Source organism: Pavona decussata, unplaced genomic scaffold (assembly GCF_977016875.1).
Source record: "Pavona decussata unplaced genomic scaffold, jaPavDecu1.1 SCAFFOLD_214, whole genome shotgun sequence".
NCBI lineage: Eukaryota > Metazoa > Cnidaria > Anthozoa > Scleractinia > Agariciidae > Pavona > Pavona decussata.
In genome coordinates this window covers 3,624,120-3,634,628 of record NW_028145619.1, presented here as the reverse complement: position 1 = coordinate 3,634,628, position 10,509 = coordinate 3,624,120, and the positions used below count along the sequence as shown (strand labels likewise).

The following is a 10,509-nucleotide window of genomic DNA, read 5'->3' as shown; positions in this document are numbered from 1 at the left end:
AGGACCATTTTATCCGGGATAAGAAACTTGCCGTCATCCGAGGTCTTGCATCCCAAATAACTCCTCGCGAAAACCAAGCCGGTGTGTTGATTTCTGAGATAATCCCAGCCAGCTCCAGGAAGAACTTCGAAGCGAAAGACTCCTTCTGCATGGGGGCAGAATCGAGGATCGCCAGGCGAAACTCTAAAGGAATCGTTCTCAGATAGCACACACTCAGCATCCAAAGCTGCCAAAAGCAGAATTAGCCTTAGAAAGAACGTCATTGCTACACTGATTGAAGCACTCTGGACGTTCGAGTGAGTCTGTTATAGCTGGCTTCTATGTATCTACAATGCAGTCAGTTTATCATGTGACTTCCGCAACAATCGGGGTCGTTACCCCTTATGTCAAACTCTTTCGGTAATCTTGACACAAGCCGTAGGTGCAAACAAACTTAAGTTTCAATATGACTCGGAGTGATGGTCGTATGTTAAATTCAAACACGAGCATGTGACAACGAGATGAAAAGACAATTTGTCTTTTTCTCTAAGTGTAGGGTGCTTGAAAATCAGAAAAAGTAACAAACAACGGGAAAATCTGAAGATATGGAACTGTGCAGTTGTAAAGTGCAAAGTTTTCTTTCGTTCACGTGCCCTCGTTGTTTTATGTGTCCTACATTGTTTTCTTAGCTTTGTCCGTTTTTTTCTCTCTGTTTGTCTTGGCTTCATTGTCCTGTTTGGTCTTCCCACCGATGTTGTTTTTTGTCGCTCCAGGCGGCTGTTGTTGTTTTTTCTTCCTATTTTCCTTCTTCGTTCTTTATTTTCGATGTTAGGTTTCTCTTTCGACTTGAACACCCTTATCATATGGCTGATGTTTGCAGCCGAGAAACCCGCTCTCTGGTTAGCTAATGTGAGGATAGCATTCTCCCGAAGTGCCCACGGGCATCATACCAGATGTGCCTGGCAAATGCGTGACTTCAATTCAGGTCGGGGGTTTTATCTCAATCGAGTGTCGTAAAACCAAAACCAAAGTAATTACTCTGGCCAATCACAACAGGTGCAAACATCACAATGAACCAATCAGAATTCAAAGCAATTACATGTGAATCGGAGCCAAACGCGGGAAAACGCGGGTGAAAACTCATTGGTTGAGAAAGTGGCGCGAATTTTGTCAACCAATCACAGAGCGTAATAAAGCAAAACCAGCATCATTGTTATTAGCTTGTTGTTCGGGACTGTACTGAGGGATATCGATGCCACAGCACGACCTCAGGCTAAACCTTGGTCAATAGTAAGTAAGTATTGTTCGTGATTAAGTGAGATGTATCCTCAACTGCCATGCGCTATGAAATTGGCCTAGTCACATGGGCTCCTGAAATCTTAAGTATCCAAGCTATAACATACACATCCGCTATGAAACTCATCATCATAATACAACGTCAAAGATGCAAGGTTGATCGAACCTGACTAACATTTTAATAACATTGCCCAATTTTTCGGTTAAACAAAACTAAGGAAAAGCTAAGTGAAAATGGAAACAAACGGTCACACCCTCTCACAAGAAAAAAACAAATGTCTTGAAATTGACACTTCCCATTTTCATTCTTAGCTCAATCGAATTGAGTAATCCTCTTTCCTTCATCCAAATCATGTAAGTAAACCCCAACCCCCCCCCCCCTCCCCCTTCCCTCAACCACCACCCCGCCCCACCCCCTGGCGATAAAAAATGATAATTCCTCTAATTCAGAGTGAACTGTAGGAAATGTCATAAAACGTTACAACCGTTTTTTTTTTCCTAACTATTCATTTTTTTTAAACATTTAACTATAAAAGTATATGATAAAACACCTCTCAAGTTCATCTTGAGAATCGTAACAGCAAAAAGCGACGACGTTTAGATATTCACTTAATGAACTTCACCATCAAGTTACTTCGAAAACGAGAAATAAAAGTGTGCCTATAATAAGTACTGATAAAACAATGGATAATTAAGTTATAATGAACAAGAAGCAATGTTCAGTTAAACAGAGAGGTTTGCAAGGACAGAGTCGATCGACGTCTTCGCAGGCTTTGTTCAACTTAAGTTTCTTGAGGGACAACATCTCATAAACAAGGCAATTAAATTTCCCTTGACGTTTCTTCAAAGTGTGACATTGGCTTGGAGTCCAAGAAATGCTTGCCAATCGCCGAGGTTTTGTGTTCGACAATGCTTTGGTGAATCTTCATCGCACAGATCACGTGAACGAAAAAAACGCACTGATGGTTCACAACGAAGGTTTGATCTCTTCCGGCTTGAGCTCCTCTTCCAATTTCTTGCTGACGAAAAACCGGTTGCTGGGGCATGCTAATCATGTGACCAAGGTCACGCATTCGCTTTCATTTGCACTTGATTCTCAAGATGAAGTTGAGAGGCATTTTATCGTAGATTTTTTTTGTTACATATACAAGTGTATATCTTAACCCCCCCCGGGGGGGGGGGGGGTGGCACTTGACCCATGTTTGGGTATAGGGGTGCCGCTGGGGGTTTGAAACCCTGACCCTGTTTAGAAAGAAAATAACCTTAAATACCTACCCTGTGTAGGACAACGCCCTCTTTTTTAAGACCCTATTTAGGACAAAGGACAACATCTAGCTCTTGTGTTACAAAAGTTTTTATTGGCAATAGTAATAACAATTAAAGGCCCACTGTCACTTACAGGACGTGATGTTCCATGCATTGAAACGCGAACACCAATCACAACAGATAAAATAATACACTACCTAGAAGTGATGGCGAAAATTTCTAAAATTTCGTCTTAACAGCGGTGAACCTAAGTCGAAACTTAATTGACGTGAAGCATTGTTCACTAAAATAAATACAAACTAATGTCTCTGATTTCGGATTGCCAAATACTCGACGACAGTCTTGCAACCATACCCTACCTAGGACGGGTCCAGGGCAGACTCGCTTGAAATTTTATACCCTGTTCAGGGCAGAGAGGCCAAAAACCATACCCTATCCAGCGGCACGTCCCCGTATAGCCCGTAAAGGGGAGTACCCCTTCCCCCCTCCCCCCTTTTTCTTGTTACATTGTAAATGTTTTAATAAGTCGCGTGACATGTCACCAAGCCAGCCCACGGAAGGCTGGCACGTGATTGGTCCATTTTTACCAAGGTGTCAGTCCGCTGTACTTTTTCACTCCACTTACGTTCTCGATCACGAGCACTGCAGTCCTTGCGAGTTTAAACACTTCATTTCTGCGAAAAGAGCGATGGCTGAGAGTGGAGCAAACGCGAGAAAGATAGTCCTGGGAGTAGATGCCAGCGAGCATAGCGAGAGAGCTTTTGGTTGTAAGTAGACAAGCTTTGTGAGAGCTGTTTTGATCCGTGCTTGGGGCTATAAGGGTGCGTTCTTCATGCGACCCTCCAGTGAAATAAATATGATGGCTGAAGTTGATCGAAATCCTACAAAAACGTTTTTATATAGGTGGAAATATCGAGAACAGCTTCCAAAAACAATTTCCTCGTCTCTACAACGTTCTGAAAGGCTGAACCATACAACGGGACAACGGATGAGGGGATGGTTTATAATGCGCTTCTAAATTATCCGATTGGCCTTAGAAATGTTGTGGTAAAATTGTACTTTTCTCTACAGATTGGACATCACTGATAATGATTTTTACCTTGGTATAAGGCATTTTGAAGACGAAGGATATGATGAAATATGTCAGTGAAATAAACGTGCCAATGTTCACGCTCCTTCACTTTTTCTCCCAGCGGTAAACTACAATAGAATAGCTGATCAGCCTCGGCCATTGCACACGCACATCACACAACGACAATTATAAAAGTGAAGATAGATTTGGCTTTATTCAGAGAAAGAAGTCAAAGAACTAAAACCTTGCCCTCTGCAAACACGACAAAGAAGGGAATAAAAACTTGAAAACATTTTCATCAAAATTTAATTTTATTGGCTGTCATTACGTAATGACCTACCTACTTTAATTTGCATTTTATAGGATGCATTTTTTTGTGATTTTCTCCCTCTAAATATTCATTTTTCAGGGTATGTCAAGAATATCTCTGACAAGAAAAGGGACCATGTAATGGTCATCCATGCACAGGAGTATCCCACCATCCCAGCTGCTCCTTACCCCTGTAAGTATAGCAATACATTTTCACATGTCAACAGATAATTTGTAAAAAAAAATACAAAAAGGAAGAGAACCAGTATTGAAAGGATGGTTGTGGTCACAGAGGCAAGATGGAGTACAAAATAATGGACGCTGTGCTCTGAGTTTATAAAACTCCGCGTTAATTAAACACTCCATACATGAACTTTTTTTTTTTCAGGGGAGCCAAAGTGAATTTGCCCGAGTGAAACTTTTTTGCCGCTGGTGTACAGAGAGGGTGGTTCTGGGGCTACATAATGCCTATTCATGTGAAATAGCCAGATAGAGCTCTCCTTGCACAAGTAAATTGTGGCGCCTTGCCTGTTCCTATATTTCAATTAGCCCATCACAATGGCAGTTGTAAACATATGGAGTTGATAAGCCTGCATAGCTCTCAGACGCATGTTTCAGCCATTGGTCTGTCAAATCTCCTACCCTTAGATCATATCCCATTTGAGATTAATACTTCCAATGATCAAGGGACAAAAATTACCGTAAAATTTTTATTCAACCAAAATATAGTTTAGTGTTAAATCTAAAATTTCAGGAAAACAAAACTTGAAAACTTAAATTAATACTGGCTCTTTTCAGAAAAATGGAAAATAAAATGTAAAAGAAGAAAGAATGATTTCTTTTGGTATCTGTTTGACTTGAAGCAAATTAGGAATCAATCAAGTAGGTTTTTCAGTTTCTCAATTTAAGTGAATTTATAAGAGACCTAGCTAAGGGGAAATGGGCTAAGTCATTGTCAGACTTCAATTTATTAACTTAACATTTTATATAATTATATATAATTTCCTGATTATAAGACTTTATTCTGTTGCACAGAGTGTTATCATAGAGGCCGACAAGCTACTTCCACGCCCCCCCCCCGCTCCCCCTTCATTGTCGCAAATACCCATGTGTATTACCCCCTGTCAAAACCAAAGCTTTTTACAATAGTTTTTGATGTAACCTTTGTATTACAGTCAATTCACGTCACGCGTGACCGGTATTTTAAAATTTGAACGGAGTTTTGAATTTACATGTCAGTTTTGAACATCGCTAATGAGATTTCAGAGTTCCCGTACAAATTGACGGTATAAAGCTGTGAAGTTTTCTTTACGTTACAGCATTAACTATTTCAAGAATAACAATTGTTTCCCAAGTACTTTGAATCTTTTATTTTTCTGTTAATGCGTCTTTTTCGGAAAGATTTCCAGAAAAATGTTCAACACTCCATTCACATGTTGGACATTACAAAGAGAAATTCAAATGTTCATTTCATTCTCGGAAACACTGGTCATGCGTGACGTGAATAAACTGTACAGTACATGATATTTTCCTTCAGATGGTTATGCATATTATGAAGAGTGGCAGCAGTTAGTGGAGAAAAGTGACAAACAAGTGAGGGAACTGTTGGAAAGCTTTGGAACCCAATGCAAACAACTGGGGGTTTGTGAAAATGTTTATTGAAATTTTTCTCTTTACAAAACACCTTGAAAAAGTACAGGCTTAAGGCCACCAGGCATTCAGTTAAACCAGGAATTAACAGAGCTTTGAAAGGATGACATAAGGAGATCAAGGCAATATATAGAACCCCCAGGTGGGGAACTCGGGTATAAACGTGATGGGGGGGTCCGACGGAGCCTAATATTTTGCGGCCAAAAAAATACATGGACCTTATATTGTGCCCACTAAAATACCAAAAAAATACGTCAGAGCCCCCTCCCCCCCCCCCCCCCCCCCCGTCACATTTATACCTGGGTATCTTCCCTGGGATAGAACCTTCTGGTCAGGAATGCACCATTACAAATGTGAAGGGGCAGGGGGGGGGGGACTTTCTGGAAAAGTATGTTGGTGTTTTTTTATAACCAGCAGGGGTGCAAGATTTTTTTTCCAACCTTGAAAACCTTCCTGCTTCCTTTGCAATGCAGGATTCCTTTTCCTTGCATTTTGGTTTTGCAAGATTTGATTTTTTTTCCTGTTTATGGATTTCCCGCCCCCTTCACATTTCTAATGGTGCATCCCTAATGTCCTGCTAGCTACAGTGTATCACTCCCAGAGTCTGTGGGGATGACATCACACAGAGTGGGTGTGATCACACAACTTGCACAAGGGTGGGGCTATTCAAAGGTCACATTATCCTCTCAATCACTATCATATTTAGAATGAGACAATTCATACTCTCTAGCTGCCTTAGCCCATTCCTTCACTTCAAATCAACTGTCCACCCAGCGCTAGCTTTGCGAGGTTTTTCTAGTCATGTATTTTAAGTATAGATACACATTTCATTGTCACAGTTTGGCAGGTTAAAAAATTTTATGTCCATTGCATAGTTCATACTGCAGTCGTAGCTCCATACCTTCAGGTAATTGAGGCGCCAGCTCTCAAACACTTGACTTGCTGCTCTTTGTAAAACAAGATATTTACAGGCCTCTGGCCTTTTGGTCTACAAAATGGGGGGCACCATACTAGATCCACCATTGAGCTGGAGTGCTACCCCTGGTCTTGTGATAGGCATCCCTTGAGGTACATCATGATGAAACTTGGGTTGCTACTAATATTTTGTGTTCTTTGTGTTAGTGGAGGGTCCCCAATAGGGTTCTTCAATCCCGCCATCCCGACAAAATTTTCCCTCAATCCCGTAATCCCAACAGTTGCTTTAGCCCAATCCCGATCCAGGTCAGGTCATAATTTTTTCCAAGCCCCTTAACTCGACAACACAAAAAAAAACCTTTTGAGTTGGATGTAAATTCCCACCGCAAATCTGAGCACTGATCTTGCACTGGCCTTTGGTCACTGAGAAATTAGCTGTAAGATTATTTCTTCTATTTCTTTCCACCATAACAACGACATCGTTCATTTAAGACATTTTTCAAAGTTTCCCGGGAATCACGTCAGTCAATAAGTCAGTTAGCAATTTCTTTTTAGAGCTTGTTCTTTTTCCTTTTTTTTTTTCTTTTTACTCTCAATTGAATGGTGAGGGCTGCCTTTCTTATCCATTGATCCTTGGAAAACTTTTCAGTCAGGGATAATGGCCATCAAAGTCTGAAGAGCACTGATACTCACATACCACAACGTGGGACTGCAACAGATATTTGAAAAGGTGACAGGCCAAACATGACTCCCGCTGGTTGTGTATTATGTACCTTAGACTTTTGGATTAAGTGCTTCCCTGAGTATGTTTCTGAGAGATTTTCTTTTCCGATCAAAATGTCCTGAGATCTCTCTGTTGATCTTCTGAATTTGATCATGAAGGAAACTACTCAAATTTTCCGAATGGAGGTTTTCTTATCATTCCAAGCCGTTTGAATTAGTTCCGTAGCCGTTGTGTTCGCTAGCTTTGTGACATTTGTTTAGGCTTATCACAGGGGCACCCAACAGATCGTTTCGGTAAATTATCTGTTTGGAAGTCCCTTCATCCCCTACAATTTTCTGAAGGGAATTTTCACGTCGAACTTTCGTGATATGGGAAATTTAAGGCCTAGTGGTTTCGGATTGATAAGAATGTCGTTGATGAAATGCTGAAGAAAGGTCAGTTAAGATTTTCGGAAAGGAAATAAGACCTAAGTTTACTTGGGAAATGGACACAGATGCCCTAGTAATTTCAAAAAGACTCAGGTTTCCTTAGAATGACTGAACAGAAAAAAATATTATAGCGCTGCCTAAAATGAACCTACAGAGCTTTATAGGCACTCAAGAGAGCCTCAAATAGCGTTTCAAAGGATCTGAGAGAAAACTGTCATTGGGTGCCCCTGTTATCAGCTCAAGTTAATCGCAAGGTTCTCAGGGAGCACAAATAAAATTTATCTGTAAAGACATAGGACCCATAAATTTCTTTTCTTGTCGAGGACCGTAACAACTAGATTTTCATTGTACATTTTTGACACCGGACTTCCCGGATCTTGTTTCTTTAGAATAACGTTTCCCGCATCTCGCTTCGTAAAATCCCTTGTCCCGTCCCTAATTCTAATCCCGAATATCGACGCTCATAATTTTTCGCTAAAATCCTGAATCTCGACCTTTAAAAAAGCCAAATCCCGGATCCCGAAAAACCTGTTGGGGACCCTCTTAGTGAATCTAAGGCAGGAAAACCTTTTGCCATTTGTGTCACAAATGTGCAGTTTGAAAGACAAATTTTCTTCAAAAGGGATCCATTGGTGTTAAAAATAAGAAACATTTTTTACAGCAGAGAAATTATTTTGCAACAGAAGATTCCCCACCTCTATTTGTTAGTTGGTCTTGTCACTTTTTTTTTTGTAATATTTCACAACATAACATGCTTATTAAATTCTCTCCTGTTTCTTTCATTTTTCTTACAGTTCCTAAGCCCTTTGTTACCAGGCTCACCCCAGTCCCTTTCATCAGAAGTGTGCTCTAAAATAGGCACACATGCAAGTCACAACAGGAACCTTTCCTCACCGACTCTCTAATGCCCCCCAGGGGGAGGGGCTCTCTTATGAAAGGGGCGGGGAGGCTCGTTGGGCGTTTTGAATTAAACCCCTAAAGGAGACCAATCTGGGCATGGCCCAAACTTTTGACCCCCTAAAAGAGACCATTTTAAAACACAGACAAATAAAAAACACAGTAAGTTTCAGTGTGTAACCTTAAATGAGACCTTCGTGGATAAATATAATGGCATTTAATCAGAACACCCTAAGTGAGACCAAAATCTGAAATTTACACCCCAAAGCGAGATGATGGGCATCCCTGCCCCTTTCATATGAGAGTACCCCCCCCCCCCGCCTGGGCTAATGCCCTACCCTGTAATGGAGAAGGTTCCCACCCTACAGTTTCTGTAGATTCCTCTAATGTAGCAAACCTTAAGTAATACGTAAACTTTTCTTTTACTTTTCTTGCAGCTGAAGTTTAAGTTGTTCAAGGAAGAAAGCAACCGACCTGGGGAAGTGATTATTAAACTGGCAGAAGATGAAACGGCAGATTTTATTGTGATGGGTTCCCGTGGTGTGGGAACATTACGCCGCACATTCCTTGGCAGCGTCAGTGATTATTGTGTGCACCACGCTAAAATTCCAGTTGTAGTTGTTCCACCTCCTCATGAACATTCAAGTTAACAAAAATATACTAGCCTTGTTCGTTGTTCCTTCTGTGATTTTATGTCACCAACTTATATGTGCTACATTAGTAAAGTTATTGTGAGAAAATTGTGACTAGCTTATGACTGAGTAGTAGCTTGGATGATTATTTCTTTCTTCTCAAAATATCAACTTTAATGCCCAAGTAAAGTAAACAACTCATAATCAGGAGATATGGTGTTCCTGGTGATCTATGCATTTACTTCTGTCATATGTACTACTCAAGATCAGTTCATCAAGTTTACTTCTTGGAAGCAATGAATAAAATGATTCTGTGAGCTTGGCATCCATTTGTTCACAATACAGTGGTGAATTAATATTATTATTATTAGTATCTTTACTTTATCAATAACGTGCAGTTCCAGAAAAAAATCCATACCCATCCAATGGATGGTCATCGGAAATTCCTAGGGGGGTAGGGGTCTTAAAGCCAAAATTTTAGAAGCAAAGTATGAAGCTAAACTGGAATTTCTTGGGGGGAGGGGGTGTGCAAAACAAACCTTCCATGGGGGGAGTATGGATATTTCCTGGAACTGCACAATATATATTACTACCTGTGTCATTGGCTGACCTGTATGATGTTTGAACACTTGTTCAAAAAATTGTGTACTGATGCACAATTTGCGGTACTGTTACAAGTTGCTATGACGTGTCCCTACTGTATGATGTACACTTGTTCAACTACGTTGAGATCAAATCAACAAGACCAGTTACAAATCAACAATAGAAAGGACACAAAATCTACTTCATAAAGCTGCTGCCTGCACTTACTTTTTGCTGTTTTTCCTTCTTTCATTCATTTTTATCAATCTACCATGCACTGGGGTCATTGTAGGCGGTCTTGTAGTATCATAAGATACCCCCAAAGGACATCTGCCTCCTTCAAGTTGTATGTGCCGTGAGATCAGATGTCTGCACTTAAAAGTTGATTCTGGTTGTTGCTCTCAAAGTCTATGAGTGCGTTTTTAATCTTGCTGTTCAGTGTTGTGCAACCAACCCGAGACATGAAGTCAAATGTATGAAGTGAAAAAGCCAGACAACTCTTTTCAAAGTTTGACAGGGTTTCTTCAGTGCCCTCGAATAAAATCACTGCTCAATGACACAATCATATGAATTGAGATGAGATGTTGAGAACTTTCAGCTTGATATTGCCAGCTATTAAAGATGCTGGTTTATACGGTGAATCCAGAACCTCCCATCCTGCAGTCCACCCCCGGGAAATACTCTCTTTACCTTATAGGTTGATTGCATGTGACGTCATGGCAGCCATGTTGGTGGTATGGAACAAAATTAATTTTTCTC

At 40.5% G+C, this 10,509-nt stretch overlaps 1 protein-coding gene across 1 annotated transcript; it reads left to right on the top strand.

Annotated features, from left to right (window-relative positions):
• Positions 1 to 3,138: 3,138 nt before the first annotated feature.
• Positions 3,139 to 9,493, top strand: LOC146460349 (uncharacterized). Its single transcript, XM_085088352.1, has 4 exons — positions 3,139 to 3,308; positions 4,023 to 4,115; positions 5,460 to 5,563; positions 8,974 to 9,493. Exons 1-4 carry the CDS (start codon positions 3,230 to 3,232, stop codon positions 9,184 to 9,186), a joined length of 489 nt encoding a protein of 162 aa, XP_084944478.1. The 5' UTR covers positions 3,139 to 3,229; the 3' UTR covers positions 9,187 to 9,493.
• The last annotated feature ends 1,016 nt before the right edge of the window (positions 9,494 to 10,509 follow it).

What these genes read in the sequence shown, in the direction of transcription:
- LOC146460349 (XM_085088352.1), top strand. Translation starts at nt 3,230, where the DNA reads ATGGCTGAGAGTGGAGCAAACGCGAGAAAGATAGTCCTGGGAGTAGAT. An exon ending in TAGCGAGAGAGCTTTTGGTT is followed by an intron (nt 3,309 to 4,022) that starts GTAAGTAGACAA and finishes TTCATTTTTCAG; the next exon opens with GGTATGTCAAGAATATCTCT. An exon ending in CCCAGCTGCTCCTTACCCCT is followed by an intron (nt 4,116 to 5,459) that starts GTAAGTATAGCA and finishes ATTTTCCTTCAG; the next exon opens with ATGGTTATGCATATTATGAA.